Source organism: Monodelphis domestica, chromosome 1 (genome assembly GCF_027887165.1).
Source record: "Monodelphis domestica isolate mMonDom1 chromosome 1, mMonDom1.pri, whole genome shotgun sequence".
In the NCBI taxonomy this organism is placed as follows: domain Eukaryota; kingdom Metazoa; phylum Chordata; class Mammalia; order Didelphimorphia; family Didelphidae; genus Monodelphis; species Monodelphis domestica.
The window spans coordinates 696123607-696146198 of record NC_077227.1 but is presented as its reverse complement, the minus strand read 5'-3'; the positions used below and the strand labels follow the sequence as shown (position 1 = coordinate 696146198).

At 42.1% G+C, this 22592-nt stretch overlaps 1 protein-coding gene across 8 annotated transcripts in view; it reads right to left on the bottom strand.

The window, feature by feature from the left end:
- Nucleotides 1-22592, bottom strand: part of DUS2 (dihydrouridine synthase 2) — a 72071-nt gene that overhangs the window by 7938 nt on the left and 41541 nt on the right. For 7 of the 8 annotated variants that reach the window (XR_008914839.1, XR_008914840.1, XR_459484.3 and 4 more), the window contains 6 exons: nt 20183-20230; nt 16757-16822; nt 16276-16346; nt 8633-8719; nt 7221-7389; nt 3320-3441 (listed from right to left, as the gene is read on the bottom strand). Coding sequence is in view for 5 of the 8 variants with exons in the window: in XM_001373860.4 (XP_001373897.2) it covers nt 3320-3441; nt 7221-7389; nt 8633-8719; nt 16276-16346; nt 16757-16822; nt 20183-20230 (563 nt within the window). In the remaining 3 variants the exon portion in view is untranslated. The remainder of the gene's footprint in view (nt 1-3319; nt 3442-7220; nt 7390-8632; nt 8720-16275; nt 16347-16756; nt 16823-20182; nt 20231-22592) is intronic. The other variant, XM_056809988.1, reaches the window with a different exon arrangement.

Sequence of the window (22592 nt, the reverse complement as noted above, 5' to 3'; positions counted from 1 at the left end):
GAATCTTCTTAGTAAGCCAGAGCATGGCTGACTCCCAGCAGGAACTAGAAAAACAGGGCACCTCCTTCTTCCTAAACCTGCTTATGGCCTGCCTTCTGCACCTTTCATTCTCCTGACTCTACCAGGCTACACTCCCATTACCACATGCAATATCTCACCAGTTTCCTCTGCTCACAAAGTTCCTGTTAAGAACCAAATATCCTAGACTAGTACTGATTTGAATTGGATGCAATGGTTTATCACCACCATCAGGAGGCACTGTGATCCCTTGGAAATCTACCACTTGGCAACTGTTGGCCAGTTAGGGCCCAATTAGGAGGTACCCACTTGCTGTCTTGGAGCTGTTAGGGTATGAAGGGGCTTAATTATGTCCAAGCCAGAGGCTTTGGATCGTTCAATCAATCCTGATGTAGTAGGCTCTATAAGTACATAAAGGAGATAGATAACATCAGCTAGGCTGCTTCTTAGTCAACTATTTCTTTGTAAAGGCAGTGAGTGTGTCTCTTGCTCTGCTGGACCAAAGATGGAGGAGAGAGACCTTCGATACTCAGTAAGAAACCTCACATCAAGTAACAATTTTGGCCTTTCCCACAGTTCACCTCCTTGTGTCCAATGAATGCCTGGGCCTAACCTTCAGGACAAATGCATCCTCACCTTTCCACCAAAGAATCCACCTTCAGAGCCAATAAAGTCACTCACCCAACTATCACCTGCCCCCAAAAGACAGACTCAGAGATATAAAGAATGCTCCTTCTCATCTATTCTGGCCAGAAATGACCTAAAGATTCAAGATGACTAAACAATACTAATTTCTGGCATAAGGGAAACCCTGCTGTCTATTTTTTTCTGGCCTTTGAAGTCCAATTCAAATGCTATGTCCTCCAGGAAGTCTTCTCTGATCCCTTTGGTTGGTAGAGACCTTCCCACTCAGGCCTCCCACAACTCTTTCTTTTGTATCTCTTTAATGTACTTGTTATATAATGTTGAATTACATTATCTGTTTGAGTGTTATATTTCTCTCCTGTAACACTGTAAACTTCCCAAGGGCAGGTACTATGCCTCATCTAAACTCTCTATCTTCCCCCAGTCTAGAACAGAGCTCTACCTAGATTGGCACTTTCAGGCTTTTTTTTTTTGAAGGAGATACAATCACTACTAAAACAATCAGTGGCACCATCTTGCATAATTTTCTTCTCCAACCTTACCTCCCAACATTCTCTTACATTAAAAAAAATAGACATTTTTATTGCTTCATTTCCAAATATATCACTTCCTATATATCACTTCCTTATAATTTAATAAGGAAGACATTACATCCACTCCAACACATGCAATGAAAAGGAAGAATGTGAAAGGGAAAAGGGGAGATTCAAAGTGCTCTATGAGATCTAGAGAATACTTTCAGTTGTAAGAGATCAGGGATGGCTATATTTTAAAAAGTTTTTATTTTTTCAAACCTTTTTATTTTCTCTCTTAGTAACAACTCTAAGAAAGAAGAGCAAAAGCTTGGCCAATGGGCTTAAGTGGCTTGCCCAGGGTTACACAGTTGGGAAATGTCTGAGGACACATTTGAATCCAGTACCTTCCATCTCCAAGCCTGGCACCCTATCCACTGAGCCACAGAGGTGCCCCTCAATTATATTTTGATATGTGTCAGGCAGCACTCTGGCGGGTTGTGGAATAAGTTTAACACCTCTGGCTCAACATGCTTTATCAATCACTTTGATAAAGGCACAGTTTTTAGATTGGCAAAGTCATCAAATTTGAAGATGATGCCTTGAATGCCAGAGGCAGGATCCAAAAAGATCTTGACAGGCAGGTTCTGGGTTAAATGTAATAACATTTGGGTAAGGATAAATATAAAGATTTGCATGAATTTAAAAACCCAGTTTTGCCAGTACATGATGGCAGAGAGCTGGTCTACAAGGCCAACAATGATCATTCTTTTAGCTTGTTTTCTACAGGCCACACTTGGCAGGCGAAGAGGAGTTTTGCTCAAACAAGTCAGCCATTTCTTTCCTATGTGATAACAGGCTTACTGGAAGAGAATGCAGGGAGTCTCTAATAGGCTAACCAAAAAAGATTGAGAGAACATCTGTTTTTTTTTTACCCAGTTTTGTGTTTTCAAATCCATATAGTAACTTACATTTGGTTTCTCCCCTATGACCTTATTTTCCTTCTGAAATACAGAAAGCAATGTGTCTGAAAAAAGATCTGGAGGATTTATGGATAAGTCAGCAGTGTGATGTGGCAGCCAAAAAAGCTAATGCCATCTCAAGCTGCATAAAAAAAAAAAAAAACATGGCTTCAAGGAATCGGGTTATAAAGCCCTTGGTAAGCTGCCCTGAGAGAGGCCACACTTCGAGTACAGGGTTCAAGGGAAGGCTGGACAATCAAGGGATTCTTAGTTATGTGTAGATTGGCCTGGAAGGACACTGAACTAAGTCCCTTCTTTTTATTTTATCTTATTATTACTATTCTTTTTAATTTTATCTTTTATTTTTTAAACCTTACTGTTCATCTTAGATGCAACACTGTATATTTTCCAAGGCACAAGAGCAGCAAGGGCTAGGCAATAGGGGGACTTGCCCAGGGTCACACAGCTAGGAAACAAAATTTGAACCTAGGACCTCCCATCTCTAGGCCTGACTCTCAATCTACCGAATCCACTCAGCTGCCTCTCTAAGTCCCTTCATACTGAGACTGGTTAATTGTGTCCTATCTCCCTCATTAGAACCTGGCTAACACTTACAATTATAGAGACCTCTCATTTCATTTTGGCACATGTTCATGTACCATTTCAGCTTTGAATCTGGGTCCCAGCTGCCTCATGGGGAGATCATAATCTCTTCAAGGGCTAGGACTAGATTTTATACTTTGGATTTTCTCTCAGCAGTTGAGAAACCATCAGAAATTTACCACTTCAGGTCTAGGAGTTCCTGGCAATAAAATAATCACTTTTTACAGAGATGGAAGCGTGCTCTTAGGATACACAAAGGGCAGAGCTCCTGGTGGTCCAGGGAAGCTCCTTAGGGTCTCACTGGCAATTTAGAGGTTTCCTTCCTGGCCCCCTCCAGGGGATGAGGAAATTCTTTGGGAGTTGCGATTGTTTTGGGCTTTGTCTTTGCATTCCTACAGTACAGAGTACAGAGTTAGTGCTCAATCAAAAATTACTGATTGACTGACTGACTGAGGATGGTGGATGTTCAACAAGGCCCCTGAAGGAAAGGGCTGAATTGCCATCTGGTCATCTCTAGGCCTGGGCCTGGTCTAGGGCCTCATTCCCCAGGCAGTCCCTCTTGCTGGCTCCCATACACACCAAATTTCCTGGGCAGACTGGGCGGCATGCAGCTTCTTTCCTTGGGGAGTTTCTAGCTGTTCCCTCAGCATCTGACACAAGCAATACTTGGTATTGGTGTAGTGGTTGTCATATCTCACCGCCTGGAAGGCAAAGGAAAGAAAGAACAAGACTTAGGGGCCAAAGATGGGTCAGTGCAGGGTAGAGGTCACGGGAAGAGTAAGGGAGGAAAAGGACCCTAACCCTCTTTTAGGACCCTTCATGAGACACGCAAAGCGTTGAAGTCAGAGGCCCTGGGTTCCAATCCTGTCTCTGGCACTCACTTGAGTGACCGTGGGCAAGTCACTGAACCCTCCTGGTTTCCCTATCTGTAGAATGAGAGGGTTGGGCCAGATGCCCTCTGAAGCCCTTCCCAGTACAGACCCATAACCCTATGGTTCCTGACTGGACAGTGAGGTTGGGGGACTTCTCTTGAAATGGTGCCAAGAGATCAACTTCCTTGGTACACTGTGGGTTGTAACCATAACGATAATTCATATTTGCATGGCATTTAAGTTTTCTAGAGTGAGTGCTTTAGGATAATTTTGACTTGCTCCAGTTCACCCGGCTAGTCTGTGACAAAGGCAGGACTCGCCCCCTGGTTTCTGACCCCAAGTGCAGCAGCACCGTCTCTGCTGTCTTGTGCTGCCCCTCGAGGAGAGTTTTCGGAGGAATCCATGCACCTGGCTCCACTTGGGGGCAGGACAGAGTGTTCAATGCCTCAGAAAAAAACTGTATCTTAAACAGAGTATATGGTCTTTCTAAGTGAGCCGTGAGAAGCAGGACACGCGGGGAAGAGCCCTCACAATCCCATTTCTTCTCCTTGGTCCCTCACTGGGAGGATGCTTCACAGAGGACAAGTGAGTATTACAGTTCGTGCCTCCTTGGACAGGGAGGGAGCCCTCAGGATGGCAGAGGCCCAGTGGGCTCTGGGTCCTTCAGAGTGAAGGGGTGGAACTCAGAGCTCCTGTCTCTTGGGGAAGCCCCTGCTGGGGCCCTAGTCACCAGGAGGGCCCACGGGGCTCCCTGCCACCAGACGTGCTAGCGTACAGAACCACATGCTGGAAGGGGCCGGGTCATTAAATCTCTAATTTTACATAGGAGGAAACTGAGCCTGAGTTAACAGATGTGACCTGTCAAGGCGGTGAGTGACAGAGGTAGGGTTTAAACTGACTTCAAACTCAGTGGTCCCTTCACTGGCCCTCCCTGCACCCCCAAATGAAGAGCCAGCCATCTCTGATTTTCCTGCGCTCTTGAGTTTGCAGGGCAATGTGACTGCTACTGTCAGAGAGGTGTCCTGCACCCCCAAATGAAGAGCCAGCCATCTCTGATTTTCCTGCGCTCTTGAGTTTGCAGGGCAATGTGACTGCTACTGTCAGAGAGGTGTCCTGCACCCCCAAATGAAGAGCCAGCCATCTCTGATTTTCCTGCCCTGTATAGAGAACATTTCTGATGCCAAAGTCCTTCACGGCAAATACTCATTCAGGGGTGGGGAAAGGAGAGAGAAGACAAGTTGTGTAACTGTGCAGAGCTCTGCCCAGTCTTATTCCACTTCCTCTGGCTGCTTCATCAGTTCTTTTGTGGTTTCACCCCAACAACCTGTGCTTTTTCTATTTAGAGTGAAAGCACATTCTGCCCTGTTCCAAGTGTATCCATCTCTATCTCAGCATCTTCGGCAACTGTAAAGATGCCGTTACGGGCTCAGAGATTGGGAGTGGGTGTAAAGCAGCCAGCCAGGGAGGCTGGCCTCAAGGCCACCAATGATCATTCTTTTAGATTGTTTTCGACAGGCAACACCTGGCAGGCTAAGAGGAGCTTTGCTCAAACAAGTCAGCTGTTTCTTTCCTATGTGGTAACATGCCCACTGGAAGAGAACCGGGGAGTCAATTAATAGGCTAACCAAAAAGTTTGAGAGAGAATGCCTCTTTTTTGCCCAATTTTATGCATTTCAAATTTACAAGTTCAATTTACATTTGGTTTCTCCCTTATGATCTCATTTCCCTTCTGTAAGACATAAAGCTACTGGCCATAAGGGGATGATGACCACAGAGAGTCAAAGCTTAGAACTCAGCCCAGGCCCAATCACTGATTTTACAGAGAAGGAAAACAGGTTTAGAAATAAATTCTGTTGTTTGAGGACACGCTATGCCACCCTACAGCTTTCAGTAATGGGCCTCCACTGAACGAGGGTCTGTTCTAGACTCTTCCAGACTGCAGATCACAGTGATTCTCGGTGGCTCTGAATCATTCATCCCTCTGCCAGTAAGTATGCCATTACTTGGCCTACTTGTGTTACCGATCCCTCTGTCAGTGGGACAAACATCATACAGAAACAACACTGTGGCAATCTTTTATTTTCTAGGCTCTAGTATTATCCCATTGCCCCTCACCTATTTATTAGTCATTAAGGATTTATTTATAACTACATCTGGCAGCTCCTTCAAACCCTCCTCCCTAGGGGAAACTGGCATAGGAATAGCTAACTCCCAATCTCACCTTCATGGCTCATGGGCTTAAAATATTCTGGGAATGAAGCAGCAGATTCTTAGAAATGGTTTTGATGAACAGCCCAAAGATATATTGCCATGGAGATGATTTTGTCCACAACAGCTGTTACATTAACTCTTTCCAACCCTTGCTCCTCTTCTCTGTTCACTCCACAAAGATGGGGCTCTTAGGTTATGTTCTTTCAATCTGGGGGCATTTGTCTGCTAGTTTATCCCCATTGTAGGTATCCTATAAAAATTCACGATTACACCATTGCTTTTTTCTCCACCACTGAAGATTATTACCTTCATAAAGGCACAAGTTATACTTTCTTTGAAAAAAAAATGATAAAACACAAGCCTTTACCAAAGGCAAACAACTGAATCGTTGGTCAGTTCTGCAAGCAGCAGTAAGGACTTTATGTGTAGCATTTCCCCTACTTCAGGGGAATCAATGAGGGAAAGGAAAAGGAAAAAACTCCAATGTGTGAAAAAACATCAGAGCAGGATGTGAATGGACATAATGCTCCTGAATAAGGAAGATTTTTTTTCTTTTAAGAAAACCCTTATCTTCCGTCTTAAAATCATTGCTAAGTATTGGTTGCAAGGCAGAAGAGTAGTAAGGTCTGGGCAATGGAGATTAAGTGACTTGCCCAAGGTCACAGAGCTAGGACATATGAGGCCATGGTCCACCTAACTCCGGGCTTGGCTCTTGATCCACTGAGCCACCTAACTGCCCCAATGAAAAAGATTTTAAAGTAAAAAGCTTTAAGCAGAAGCAGCCTAGTGAAGGGGAGAAAAACATTGTAATTCCAAGCAAGATACTTAACTTTTCACTTTTTTTAAATCTGTAAAATGGGAATCATGCCCAGGGTACTTCTCTCACAAGGTTGTTGATATAAGGATCAGATGAAATATTGTATATGTAAAATAATCTGGAAGCTTTGAGCACAACATAAATACCAGCTGTTATATCACAAGTATGACGCACACACAGACAGAAGCAGGATTGAGGGGCATGGTGAAGACAAACACGGTATGGAAAAAGCAGGCAATCTGTACAGCAGAGGACCAAAGCTCCAGCACTACCCATGTAAGCTGTGTTTTCCTAGGCCCCAGCAATTTCCTTCTCTGTAAAATGAATGAGTTGAAGGACAACCAAGTGACTCAGTGAGTAGAGCATTAGGTCTGGAGTCAGGAGGTCCTGGGTTCAAATTCTACCTCAGACCCTTTCTGGTTGTGTGACCCTGGGCCTTGCCTTTCTGTCATAGGGTTGTTACTAAGACAGAAAGGGTTTAAATAAAATAAAATGAGTTGGATAAAGTAATTCCTAAGGTTCCGTCTAGCTCTAAAATTCTAGAATCTCTATGACTGTTCTGACAAGTGATGAGACCTACATATTTTATGTATTCCTGCATGATCTTTTCCAAGGGTTGCAGGCCCTCCTTCCTGAAGATGGATGGATTCCACATGGCTGCGCGTGCCACCATCACTGAAGATGCTGAAGTCACTTGCCGGAAGGCGTCTAGGTCTGAATATACTTTGATGTGGTCGTGAGATCCTCCACTGAAAGTGAATAGAGGGAGTTATAGCTGTTTGCAATTGTGAGACCAACACCACCAAGCAGAGAGGCAGTGGGAGACAGACCACCCCCTTCCTCCCCAGCCCCAAGACCCTGAGGGCATCCCCAACAAGATAGTGCATGGAGCTGGCAGTTGGATGCCACCATTGCTCAGGAGACTGCCAGGGGGTGAGGATGACATCGATCTTAGGAGGCTGCAGCATGTGTGAGCGGCATGAACACTCTGTGATGATTTCAGTAACCACACTCTGCAGCCTTCCTGTCTTGGGAACATACAGTTTTACCTCTGACATTTCTAGGATAAGTACGAAAGTCATAAAACCTAAACTTGGACATCTAGATAAAGGGCCCATAAAAGCAGAACTGGCACCACTGAAGAGGGTTTCTATTTTCTCAGAACCACTTCTGAGCCACCTCTTAGATGCTGCATGTTGGAGAGGACCACAGGCCCTAAATATATCTGAAATGAGCAGGAGCTGCTCCCATCTCTGCTTTCATGCCCCGTGATTCAGCCAAGTTGGTTTTATAATCAGTTTCTAAATGTGCCTCACATGGTCCCACCTGCGGGCTCTGGGCTGTCACACCTTTGGCTTTTGCCTTTGCATCAGTATTACTTTGCTGCAGTAACCCTAACACGTTGTATGCCCTGTCCCTGAGCCCTGTGTTACCCTCCAGTTCTTGCCAGCCTGACTGCTGACTCAGTGCTCTGAAGAGACACCCAGCATCTGTGTGTTTAACTCCAAAGTGCTTCCCTGGCTCCTGCCTCCCCCATTCTGCCTTCGTCTCACAGCTGATCTGGTCTTGTACATTCTGGCCTTACCTTGTTTCAAGGAGTGATTTAAGAAGATGTCCTGGGCCGAATGGGAAGATATTGTGACAGAGAGGGTGGCCTAGAGTCTCCTTTGACATGTAAACCTTCCTTATATGGAATGGAGAAGAAAACCCTAGACCACTAGCTTCAAAACAAAAGGAGGAGCTAGAGGGGGCTCTCTGTGGGCGGCTGTCTCTCGAAACAAGAACAAAAATGGTATTGAAGGAGTCAATGGAAGAGGACCCTCTTGGCCCTCTCTGTCCCTAAAATAAGTGGTAACCCATGTCCTCTATGCTGACAGAAAGAGCAGAGCCATTCCTACAAAATGCACACTGTTCATCAGCTAAATTTCCATGGGCTAGCATCCAGGTCTAATTTGAATCTCCCTGAATTATTGATTAATAAGTAAAACTTACTTAGCTATTATTGGGATGGAGACAGCTTCAGCAATGGCTTTGATAATATCACAGTGAACGGGATGCTGAGGCCTCTCTTCCTTTTTCCTTTACAATAAAAGAAGGGAGAGAAAACACCAAGATTAACAAAATATGCTTGAAACTTTCTCTGGATGAACACAAACATGGTTTTTTTTGGGGGGGGGTGTTTCAGAAAGAAGCTTGATCTCTGAATAAACCAGATGGTATTTTCAATTAATTCAATGAGAGATGTCAGGGTGCACTCCTGTTCAAGAGAGGGAAGAATCTCTGACCCAAGTCATGCTGTCAGTCCCAGATCCCCAACACTCTATCAACATGGGCAAGAGTGAAAGTACATCAGTGGTAGGTGAAAACCACAATATGGACATTACCAATCTAATTCAGAGAGATTACATATATACTTGGATTAGTTCTGAGAATACTGGAAGCTACAAAAACTAAAGTTCTAGGATTATACTCTATAGAATGCTCAGGTAGACAGTGGGGTTGGAGGATCCTTGAGCCTCCTACTTATCTCTACTGAGGCTACTTTGGACCTGGTAATCCTTTTTACCTCAGAGGCTGAATACAGATAGCACAAAATCCAAATACTGGGTCTCTTATAGATGGGACAGTCACACATTTCCAAAGTTGTTCTCCATTGAAATTTTTTATAAAGGTAATTTCACCTCATTGCATGAAAGCGATCTTGAAGGGCAAAAGGGGTCCTATCTAAGAAGCTGATAGTAATCAATGATATTCCTATTCTCCTCAAGAAGGACTCTCTCCCTTCTCAGATTTTCTCACAGCAATTTCTCTTTTACATTGATTCTTTTCATCACCCTTAGCCATGTATTACTCTTTTTTAAAAAACTCTTTTAGAATAAATACTATGTAGAAGAGGCAGAAGAGCAGTAAGGTCTAGGTAATTGGGATTAAGTGACTTAGCCAGGGATACACAGCTAGGAAGTGTCTGAGGCTGGATTTGAACCTACAACCTTCCATCTCCAGGCCTGGCTCTAAGTCCACAGAGCCACCCCCTCCTCTTGTATAATTTCATGTCATTTCTTAAACTGAGTGGAATGAATGGAAGCCCAGAATTAAAAATTTAGAAATATGAGGTGCATGGAGAACAGAAACCAAGCCCTGTCTGGCTACTTAACTAAGCCAAACATGCTACTACAGAAAATAAATGGTCATCTTTCAAAAAAAGAAGGAAGGAAGAATGGGAGGGAGGAAGGAAGGGAGGGATATCAGAAGGAAAGAAGGAAGAAAGGGTGGGAGAAAGATATAAAGAAGGAAAGAAGAAAGGAAGAGAAGGAGTAAGAAAGAGAAGGAAAAAGGAAAGAAAGGACAAAGAGAGGACAGGAGGAAAGAAGGAACAAAGGAAGGAATGAAGGAAATATCCTGTGGCAAGTGAAAGCTAATTTAGAAATCAGGAGGGATAAAAATCATTCAAGGGGTGCCTCTTACAAGGAGCTTCAATGTCAAATGAGAACATGTAAGTATAGTGAGAGGAGAAATGGTAGCTAGAGAACCACTGGGCTCATTTAAGCTATATATTCAAGGATGAAAATGTCAGTAGAGAGGTTAAACCAACAGAAGATCCTCTACCCCCAAACAACCTTTTGATATAGATAAGTTTGAGCTACTGAAACAAGAGGTGAAGAAAACAGGATGTTCTAGAGCTAACCAACAAATGAGATATAGATAAATCATTGGGACTGGAGAGTACCCACATAAGTGTTTGGAAATATTTTGAAAGTTAGGCTATGAAAATGTCAGTCAAAATGTGTAGCCTGCTGCAAAGAGCTCTCATGCCAACTGATGAGAACCAATATCTACTGCGTCAGTAATAAAACTTCCAGGGGATGGTATGCTAAGGATCATGTGATTGTATAACCTGGAATAGACAGATCCTAAGACTTCATTGATTCATTCAGCACACATCAACTCTACAGTTATATACAAGGCATTGTACACTATAAGGGAATTCTAGATTTGGACAAAAGAGAAGAACTGATGTTTTGTAACAAGGACAGTCCCTCAATAAGCCTAAATTTAGACATTTTTCAGGTTTACTCTAGCTTTGGCAAAACAATGTCAATGAAGTACCTGCATTCAACCTGAATAAAGAATCCTCATTTTGCTTACCGTCCTCCCCCAAGGCCACCAAGGGGCTGTGAGCCACTGGGACTGGTTCATGTTATCACAGAAAAAAGTGACCAAGATAGCTGGTTGTCTGTTTAATGCACTGTGGGTCTGTCCAGAGCACTGGATGAGGATATAAAGAGGACTAGATTTCAGAGTTAAGAGACTTTAGTTTAAGTCCTTGCCCTAACATTTAAGAGCTGCATGGCCTTGGACATCATTTAACCTATTTAAAGTTTCAGTTTGTTCCTGTGTAAAATAGGACCTTATTTTATTATTATTATTATTTTAAATAATTATTTAATTTTAAAATATTTTTCCATATTTTCATGATTTGTTTTCTTTCCTTTCCCCCTCCCAGAGCTGATAAGCAATTCCACTGGGTTATACAAATACTACTTGATACCTATTTCTATATTATTCATTTTTGCTATAGAGCAATCTTTTAAAGCCTAAACTCCAAATCACATACCCATATACTACTCTCATAGTTCTTTCTCTCAATGTGGATAGCATTCTTTCACATAAGACCTTCAGAAGTATCCTGGTTTGTGGCATTGCTACTAGTAGCAAAGTCCATTACACTGGATTGTTCCACAATGTTTTACTTTCTGTGTACAATGTTGTTCTGGTTCTGCTCATTTCACTCTGTATCAGTTCACTTTGAAATAAGACCTTATTAACACCTTCGTTACAGGCCCTTTGCATTCTATAAACTCCAAAGTGCTCTAAGGATGTGAGTGATGATTATTTGAGGGAAGCATCTGAGGGAAGGTCCTGGTGCACTCTGCTCTGGTCAGACCACATGGAAGCTATTTCTATACTGTCCAGAAAGTGAGGGGACTGGTAAATATGCCATCCAAAAGACTGGTAGAAGAAAGGAAGCCTGTTTAGCTTAGAGAAAAGAAGCTCTGGAGGAGACATGATAGATATTTTAAAGTATTTAATGGGTTATTTCACCTCATGAAGGAGGGATTAAATGTTTTCTGCTTAGCCCAGATAGCAGAGCCAGGAACAATGGGTGGGGACTATAGAAAGAGATTTTAGAATCTATGTATTAAAAAAAACCCAACCTTCTAAATAATTCAATTTCTACCTAAATGATTTGCTTCAGGAGATGGAGGTGCCTCCCTGATTAGCAGTCACAGAGCAGAAGCACAAAGACTATTTATGTCTAGATCCTTGGAAGTTGAGGGGAGAGGGTGTGAGGAGAAGCCTCTAGCCCAGGTAGGTGGATTGCACCAGATGGTCTTGAAGGCCCCTTTTAGCATTGCAGTTCTATTAAAGTATAGTCCCTGGAATATTATTGTGCTGTAAGAAATTATGTGTGGGACGAATACAGAGAAGCATGGAAAATTTTCTATGAAAGGATGCTGTGAAGTAAAAAGGCCCAAGAAAACAAGAGATGCCGTGGCTACACCAATGTCATTGGAAAGTATGATGTACCAAAAATCACAAGTAAATGTCATGAAATCATAAAGATCAAACAGGACTTGAATGAAGTCAGATGAGAAGAGCTCCCCATACCCTTCCCCTTTGTGGAGGTTGGAGGTCCACATTGCACAAGCTTTCAAAGTTTTTCAGTGTATCAATCAGTTGGGCTGACTTTTTCTTCCTTTCTTAAAAAATACTATTATATGGGATGGTTCTCTGGGAGAGGCAGGGGGAGAACACTATGGTAATGTAAGAAACAGAAAATGTCAATCACTAAATAAAAAAGTATAGTCTAAGGTTCTTAAGGGAGTTTCCAATCCAAACCGCTAATAACCACAGTGGGTCCAGGAAAAAGGAGATGACTGCCCAGAGGATGAAGGTGAAGACTATGCTATTCAGAGGGAAGATACAATCTGGATGAATCACCTCACATCACAAATTTGTTCTGAGGAGGAGAAAATCAGTGTCAATTATTCTTTCACAAGTTTAGATGCTTTGTGTATCTAATACATGTCCTCTATCCCTTCTTAATTTTTATCTTCTAGTTATTAATGATTTTTCTCTTCTCAAATCACTGCACTTACTACATGTTGTGGTGAAAAATCACCTTTAAAGATTGTTATAATATTAAGTTATGGGGGAATGTAAAAATATCATTATTTAAATTGCAAAGTTTAAATTCCTTTTGAGAAGAATTTTAGGTAAAGAAAGATGCTACCTCCTGAATCCAGAAACTGAACTGTTGGAGAAGACACCATGAAGAAGCCTCCAGACCACAAGCTGCACAAGAATGAACTTTGGGTGTGGTTGATTGAACATTTATTTGTATGTATACTCTCATGCCAAAGGGGACTGCCCCCAACTGGCTTTTTGTCAATGCGTCCAGCAGTTATTGTTTTTTTTCCCTCTTATCCTTAAATTATTGTAATCTTTAAAATTGATTGTTTTTATGATCCTTTGGGGAAGTCCTCCCCAGAGGATCAAACGGGGAATGTAAAAATAGACTCGAATCCAGGATTTCAATCCCCAGAAATCCTTGCTCCACTTCCCCAGAATGCCCTCTAATCTCACTGAATCCTCACCTGGGCCAAGAGTGAGATGGGGTATTTAAACCTGGTTGTGAATAGGCTTGGGCTCTTTTTTGGACTTCCATTTTGGAGCAGACGTGTCTCTTTCATGATGTGAAGTTATCTTGTCTAGGCCTCTCTGGCCTAGGCATGTGCTTTCTTATTCTGTATTTTCTTTAATCCTTAATCTTTAATAAACCTCATAAAAATATAATACTCCTTAATTTCTACCTGCCTCAGTCTTCCCTAAATTTTAATCTTTACATACATGATACAACAAGTACACAAATAATCAACTATTCATGTACAGATAGTATCCCTTAGTAAAATGTAAACTCTTTGAAGGAAGGTACTATTTTGTGTTTATATCCCTACAGTAGAATTTAACACCTTTAACCAGAGTAGGCACTTAAGTGATGACTCTGGAATTGAATTGATGGGGCCCCACTGGGTATTTAAATGAAGAAAGAAGTGTCAAATGTGTTTGTGGGCCTCGTTTAGAGTTCCTTTCACTGGGGGTCTGTCTATGTCATCCTCAGGGCTCATTGTAAATGGCTCCCACCATTCTATATGAGTACAAAGTGCCAAGAGCGGAGGAAATATTGACTGCAGTCCCTACCAAAATCCACATTAACCATTAGTGGCACAAGGCCTGGCCTCTGGAGAAGAAAGGGCCCAGAAGAGAAACCCACAGAGGTTTTTCTAAAGGAGAAAGTCAGAATTTTTGAGTGTAAGTTTCAATACTTTAAGGAGTATGAATGATGTAGAACATGAACCCCCTTTCTGTGGATGGCCTTTGGGTGTTGCTGTGGTTGAGGGCATTCAGCAGCCTATAGCTAATCTTTCTGCTCCTGATTTGGGGTCTTTGGATGACAGAGAGTGTCAATCAGACCCTACCTGAAGCTTTGGTGTGAAGCAGTGGTTATGGTGGGAAAAGTGCTCAACTTACAGGCAGGAAGCCTTAGGTTCAAATCTGGACTTTGACAGAAGGTAAGCTGTATAACCATTCTCAGGCTCAGTTCCTCCTTTATACATTTGAGAGAAGACCCAAGTGCTAGTCTTGAAGGGTTCCTGGGAAGCTCAAGTGAGATATAATCTAAATGTGTGCTCATTGAATGCTGGCTCTCATTACAGTTTGCCAGAGCCAACCAGGTTTGTGTTGTGCTTTTAGCACTGAAGAACCCAAGACGACTTTTATGACACTAGGAAACCCTGCAGGACCGTGGTAGAGTAGTGATCCTGGCACCCAAGATTCACCCAATAGGCCAGCTATAACCTTATTCTGTCCCTGGGATGGTTCTGATATTGGAGGCTGTGAGATTGCCATGAGTTGTCTGATGTCTTACTCTTTTGGGAAGCCTCCCCAGAGACAAGTCCAATTGAAAACAAAATGTTTCTGGCCACTCACTCATCAAAACTCTGGCACAATTAGATGCAGCATTCACAGATATTCCATGACAACCCCAGTCATCTGCTCAGTTAGCTCCAAGTTAAACTGAACCACTTTCTACTAAGCTTATTACGGTCCTGGTTACTCAGTTATTTATCATCATCAGTTAAAATGACAGTAAAAAGATTCAGGTTTCTTATATGCCCTACAAGTATCTGAGAAGCACGTACAGACTCACATTCTAGGAAGCACAGTGTGGGGAAGGTAGACTGCCCCATAGATGTCTCCTCTGGCTTTGAAGTAGAGAGAGAACCATGTTCATCAGTGGTTGGATCAATGTGCCAGACCTGACAGCTGCTAGACAGCAGTGGAGGGGCTCCTGTACCCTGCTCTAATGTGAATAAAAGCTGCAGGAAAGGCCACTGGTATTTTATGACCTTTTTCTACATGCACGAATCTATCTACTGGGGTACTAAGGACTTCTACCATCTAGAATGAGGCTGTGAACTTAGAAATCAGTGCACTGAGAAGTGACCTTTCCTGTGACTGGGAAGTGGCCAGGCAACTGTACTCCTCAGGAGAGCAGGGACACCAATGGTGGGTCCTTAGGGCAGAGTGCAGAGTGCAGTGAATAAAAATTAGGCTCAAAGACTGAGCAAGACTAGTTACTTGGTTTTCTTTGGAAACCTCAATTTTTTTCCCAGCTTTGGGAAGGCAACCAACTGGTAATCAGCAATATATTATAAGGGATAATCAGTGACAGGTGGCTAGTGACCATGGAGAGAAAAGACAAAAGAAAGGCAATCAGGGGATGGGAAAGGTAGGGGCCATGTAGGACTGACAGCCTTGGCCACTCCAGCAGGTCCTAAGGGCACCACTGCCTTACATCCCCAAAGCTCCCAGTCCCACAGAACATGATGACAAAGACAACGCATAGAACATTTTGTATGCCTGTGTGACAAATGAAGACCTTCTACACTAAAACACGAATTGTTTCCTTCTCTTGTTAGGCTATCTTATTAAAGTTGGACCATCTTGAAATTTCAAGTCTCCAAGGATACTGCTCATAGTAAGACTTTGAGAGTCTTGTTAGCTTGACCAATCACCTAATATGGTGCCATCTACCTAAAGGGCTGGATAAAAATGACTTAGTAATAATCCCATCCATGGTGATGAAGAGGTAAGAACATTTACTATTATATGACTGTCAAAGAAAGCTAAGCTCATTTCCTTGGGGTGACAGTTCCTGTTTCTTACTAACAAGAGCTGAGAGTTCAAGGCTGGAGATTTGTGAGGAGAGAAGGGTAAACTCTCATTCAGCCTAGTGATGGAGAAGAATCCATTCATTTCTCACTAGTTATAAGCAGTGCAATACTAAAGGAAAGGCCATAGGATTTGGAGTCAGAGGCCCTGGGTTCAAATTGCAGCTCTGCCCCTTACTACCTGTGTACCTTTGGGGAAGTCACTTCTCTCTGGGTTTTCAGTCTCCTCATCTGTGAAATGAGGGGTGGTGGTGGAGGAGATGATCTCAAACTCTAAGATCCTGTAAGCCACTGAAAAAAGAAGCCTTACAAATCCCCTTTCTTGCTAAATTTACTTACCTTCCATGCACTGCGATAGCTGCTACACCCGTCCTCTCTATTCGCTTTACAAGATTCAATGTGTCCTCAAGCTGAGAAAATGACCAAGAAAGGACATGTTACTCAATTTTATGGGAACTGGATTACTGTCATCTAGTTAACTCACAAAGGGATCTCACATCTTTTTTATCTATTGCTCTTGCCCCCAATTCAATTCAATAAAGGCTTACTAAAAAATAAAATAAAAATTTATTAAACATTCACTATGGTCCAAACACTGTGATACAAAAAAAAAGGGAAATGACAGTCCCTGCCATCAACGAGCTTACCATCTAATCATCTCATTCTGCTGTTCCCATTTTCCCCCATAACCCCCAGCTTTGTTATGGATTGATGAGCTCTTTCACTTATTTGCCTAGCCCTTGCCCTTCTGTCTTAAGAGTTGTTACTGGGACAGAAAATAATAGTTAAAAAAAAAAGGAATGCAATGAACTGAATTTACCGATGGCAGGATCCGAATCTTGCAGGTTACTGGTTTGCAGATCCCTTTAACCAGAGTACTCAGAATCTACAGGGAGGGGGAAAAAACAGAGGCATTTGTGGCAGTAACTCTTATGTGTTAATTCCTTAAATAAGAACAGCAAGTTGTCATATACATTGTTTAAGATGTAACGCTAAGACCTACATATCCCCACACCATAGATGAATGTGTGTGTAAGAGAGAGACAGAGACAGAGACAGAGAGAGACAGAGACAGAGATAGAGACAGAGACAGAGACAGAGAGTGGAAGAAGCTCTGCCCTTGAGTCACAAGGCTTAAGTTAAAATGTTGGCTCTGGTTAATTCCTTCCTAGGTGTCTCCAAGTAAGTGACTCAACATCATTGACCCTAAAACTCCCTTCCAGCTCTAAATTTTAAGAGGCAGGTAACTGAACCACCTTTTGGAACACCTTTTAGAGTATATAAAGATGACTGTGAGATGAAGGTCCTGGAGTAGTTTTAGAGAGCAGGCCTTACTGACATCTCAGCTTCTCAATCCAGGCCCTTTCTATAGACAGCTTTTTGGATTTCCCTATTCTATTGCTTTAACTAACTTACTGGAACAAACTCTCACTGGACATCTTCAGGAATGCCTATGTTCCAGTGCCTGCCTCCTTATACAGTTGGCTCTTGCCCCAGAGGCTGACATTGTGTCCTCACTTATTGGACAACTCTATCATCTCATCAGTGAAGTCCACCCAGGCTGGCTTTCCTGGTCTGTTTTGGTCTAGGCCCCCCAAGGACCCCAACCAAAGCACCAGAGGCATTCCTCTGTTCTTGCTCACAGTTTAGCATGTACCATATCCATCTTTCACCCCTTGCTTCTGCTTGGCTCACCTCCTCTTCTGCTCATATATTGTCTTCGATGTCTTGTATGCCCAAGGTGGTATTGTTAATGTGCTGCCCCCAATTTATCTCCATCATCATCGTCCCTAGCATTTATGTAGCATTTTAAGGTTTGCAAAGGATAAAGGATCTTTACAAAGATCATCTCGTATGATCCTGACAAGTTCCTTGTGAGGTAGATGCTATTATCATCCTAATTTCACAAATGAGGAAAGAGGTCGGGGAGGTTATATGACTTGCCTAGTGTTAAGGGTAAATTTTAGGGTTGAGACTGAATATGTTATTTAGTGGTTGCCAGGGATTTAAATTCTAAATCCCAATGAAATACTCAAGTCATAATGGAATTTTATGGTGGTTTATTTACAATAGAAGGAAGAAATTAAGAATGAGGGAGAAAGAGAAAAAAGGGAAGAATTGCTCTGGCTTGGCCTGAGTCAGGGGTAGTTCATAGGCCTCAGCCAAGGGGACTTCCCAGAAGATTAAATCTAACTTGGCTTCCAGCCACAAGACCCCCTCCAAGATGAGGGACCTCCTTGGAGGCTGGTGCCTTCAGAAGGGTCAAGGGAAAGGGAAGTCAGCCTTAACACTCACCACGTGGTCACCTAAGGGAAGCAGTCTCAGGACCCATGCTCCACCAAGTCAAGTTCTACCATCAAAGACCACAAAAGCCCCTCCATAGGAAGTGACACAAAATATAAAGGCAGTTCTTTACATCACTTCCTGTGTCTCACATGTACCAATGGTGGCTTACACTTGGCTTAGGACAGCCAGGGGGTCAGTCAGTTGTTTCTGATTTGTCACTTGCTAGCACACACAGGTCTCAGACCATCCTCTCCCACACTTAATCCTTAAATGGGGGTGTATATATTCTTGGCTGCTAAAATTCTAAAGACTAAGCAGGGTGGAGTAAATCTAAAATTCACACTAGAGTTAGACAGCTAGTTCCTAAGGTCAGATTTGAACTCAGGTTTTCCTGAATCCAGGTCCTGTGCCCTACCCTTCATGCCACCAGCTATCACATCATCTTTTCACAGTCCTTTGAGTCTCTTGTTATTTTGATTCTTCAGTTTCAGCTTCTAGGTGGTACAGTGAATAGAGCATTGGGATTTGGGGTTAGGAAGACCTGAATTCTGTGTAGATTAGATTGAGCTATCTCCTAATTGTAATAATGAAGATACTTCGCTCTTCCTTTATTGTGAAGATTGAATTGTAATCCACAATCTGTTTTTAGATTTTAATCTACAAAAAGGTGGTAACTCAATATTTAAAGTAGAGCTACCCATTTTAACTACAAAAACGGTGTTAAGTAACTACAAAAGGTGAACTAACCAAAAACGGTATAATCTAACCAAAGAAGGTGTGAACTAAAGAGTAGGCAGTCCTGGAGAAAAGCATCTGCTGTGATTGGTAGACGTGAAATTTAGGGGAGGTGACACAAGAGAAAAAAATCTTTAAAAGAGGACCAGAGGCCAGAAGAGGATATTTGATTCAAGAAGATCGAAGAGCTCTCTGACTCGAAGGAGAGACTGGAAGACAGACACTTGAGGAGTGACCAGAAGACAGACACCCATACTTCTTTCATTTTAGATGGTCACGGTTGGTGAGTGAAAGGCTGACTTAGTGGCCCTGCCTTTCTTGGAGGTCTGAACCTCCAAGAAAGGCCCATCATCTTGAGACTTTTTCCCCTGGTGGGGGCTTAGAAATTCTAACTGATATCAAAAGAAGCCAGATCTCTCTCTCTTTCTCTCTCTTCCTTAATATCTTCCCTCTATTGTAAATAAACTACCATAAATTCCATTTACTTTAGTAATTCATTTTGGGATTTAGAAATTAAATCCCTGGCGACCACCTATATAAATTCAGAGTCCAACCACAATTAATTTTAACAATTCAAATTAGGCCTCATACACTGACTAGCTTGTGTGATCTTGGATAAATCACACTTAACCAGTCTGCCTCAATTTCCTTATCTGTAAAATGGAGATAAGGACACTTATCTCACCAAGTTGTTGTGAGAATTAAATTTGATAGGCATTTAAAAAGCATTTTGCACACCCTAAAGTATCAGATAAAAGCTAGTTGTTGTTATTATTGTTACTAATACTTCACTTGTGGCTTATAGTCTCTAAGAGCTGCCTAGGGTATTAAGGGGTTGGGTGATGGGTCCTGGTCACAGAGGCAGGGCTTGACTTGGGTCTATCTATTATACCAGGCTGCCTCCCTATGAGATGATATCATTGTTACCTCCCTAGCAGTGCGATGAAACCAAAGGTAGATCTGAGACTTCTATCTAAGAATAGTAATAGATCTCCACACTAGCAATGAACTTAAGCAGGAAACTTCTCAAAGTCACCTAACCTCCCCCATGCACACAGGGAAAGGTTATTGGGGAGGGGGGAGGAGGAGCAGAACCTGGCTACAAATCTTGTCCAAGTTGGGAACAGACAGTGGGTTATGAGACTGCTTTTATGTAATTTTAGAATCCTAATGAAGTTATTAGAAAGATGTTACAGTCTAGTCTATGAAAGTGTGAATTACTCACCTTCTCAATTTTGTCAGGGTCAGACAGAAGTGCTACTCCCATTCCTCCCTTAAGAAAGAGCGCACGAGAAAAGATCTATGAGAACAAATAAACCTTCTAGCTCTCAGAATCATTCTTTACACCTGCAAGGGGCCTGCTTTTGAGAGACTCCAGCTATTATGAGGGATCAGCTTTATTCTTCAGGAATAATTTCTCCACATGTGGAAGAAAAGCAACAGTCATTTTAGGGATAAAGATATAGGGGGCTTGGAAGGCCCCAATCCTATAGTAAGTAAGGAACAGCAATAAAAACAAATGGAAGGCCTGGCTGATTTTCAGTTTGCCAATTATATCTAGTCCCTTCTCCCTTACTTACCCAAAATATCCTAAATCTAAGGTTTTATAGTCTCTCTCCCTTTCCTCTCTTCTCTATGACATCAAATCTAATTCAAACTCCACTAATGGAGGCCATTAGCCCCATAAAGGATCTAAAATAGTGTGAAAACCAATGACTCACCTCATGGGTTGCCATATAACAGTAGTAAGGGGGAGTTGGGGGCAGGGAATTAGAGCAGTAATTATTTTAACATGTGTGCCAAGTATTAATGAATGCCCATGGGAAACATTCAAAAAATTTATTTTACATAATTACTGTTTAATTTTATGTTTGAGGAAGCCAGATTAAACATCTGAGGGATAATTAAACCTGTAACGGCTCCGTCAGGCTGTGCCTGAGGTGCTGGATGCATCCTGAGTGACTCTTTGCAGCTGAGACCTTAACATTGTGACGGGGACAGATACAAAGAACTGGAAGCTGGAAGACCTCCCAACAGTTCTCAGAAGGAACATCATTCTTCACTCAATAGCAATAGCTAACCCTGATAGAGCACTTTCAAGCTTTATATACATTATCTCAATGAAGCTGCAAAACAACCCATTTTTGTTTCTTTATAAATGAGGAAACTGAGGCTCAGAGAAGACACATGTGGCTTGAGGCCACATCCAAGGCAAGCTGTCCAGGCTATTTGCCTTCCCTATGATGCTGCACCAGGAACTGGCAGACCACATCCAGCCTGATACTTAGTTTAGGATGGCTTGTGAGCTGAGAAGGCCTTTTCTACTTTATGCATTTTAAAATGTAAAAAAAAAAATCATTTCAGGGCTCTAATTAAAACAGGTGACAGACTGGGTTTGGTTATTAGGCTGTACATAGTTTGTCAACCTTTTTGCTTCATAACCCACTCTAGAAACAGAAAATGGTAGAAGCTCTTAGAAGACAAATTAAAAAAAAATGAATTCAAATTTACACTGGTAGGGTAAAGACTTTTGGATTCTAGCAGCAACTATTAAGTTGTAAAAAGCAGTACCACATTATTTTTCCTATGTCCAAACGACTTTGCCTCATGGCCCCTTGCATAGGTGGTCAAAGAAGGGGCATAAAGCCACTTAAAGCTGACTTGGGGGATTGGGTATGGAGTTGGGAGGACCTCAGACACTTCCTAGCTGTGTGACTCTGGGCAAATCACTTAATTTCTTCTGCCTAGTCCTTGCCTTTCAGTCTCAGAGATGTCACTAGGACAGAAAGCAAGGGTTTTAAGAAGAATATACTTAGAGGGTTGTGCAGCCCAGAAGGTGATAAATATTTGCTGCAGTAAACTGAAAGCAAAACTTCCTATTCCTCTGGAGCTGAGACTACAGAACAACATATTCTGTTGCAGCCAGACCCTTGAATGTTTTAGAATGACTTTCCAGCTCTTCCCTGAGCTCATTTTTAAGGGCAAAATCTTCTCTGTTACCTCCCCTAAGTCCTTACATCTACCAATCACTGTAGATGTTTCTAAAGGACCGCCCATTTTGAATTCACAGCTGAGTAGTTTTAATCTCTTTAGTAAGAGAGAAAAAAAAAATGCTGCTGTGTTGACAAATTTCATTAGAAAAAACCTCTGAATAAGTTATCACCCTTTAAGGTTTAAGTAGTTTACAAGTTGCCCCACCTTTATAGGTACTTAGTATCCTACTGTATCAATTCTAAAACAGTCATGACTCAAAAGAACTTCCTGTCCCTTCCATAAGCATGGATCAAAGTACTTTTCATTGTTCTCAAGGAGCTCTCTGTCCTAAAGCAGTCCTAAGTAGGGTGGAGTAGGGATATTCCCAAGGCAAGGAGCCCCCACACTCAAGAAGAGTTCTCACCATCTGCTAGGGAAATTTTTTAAAGTAGAAGATTCCCCAATGGGGGAAACCCCTAACATTCATAAGTCTGAGAAATTTTGAGGTTTACACCCTCCTATCAATCAGGACTATTTTTTTTTCAGTACTATTTTTGACTATTTTTTGACATTTTGACCATCCTTTCAAAGATGAAAACAGATTAGATGATGATTGAACCCATGGTTTTCAATAAAGAAAATACATGTGTAAATTTATTAAA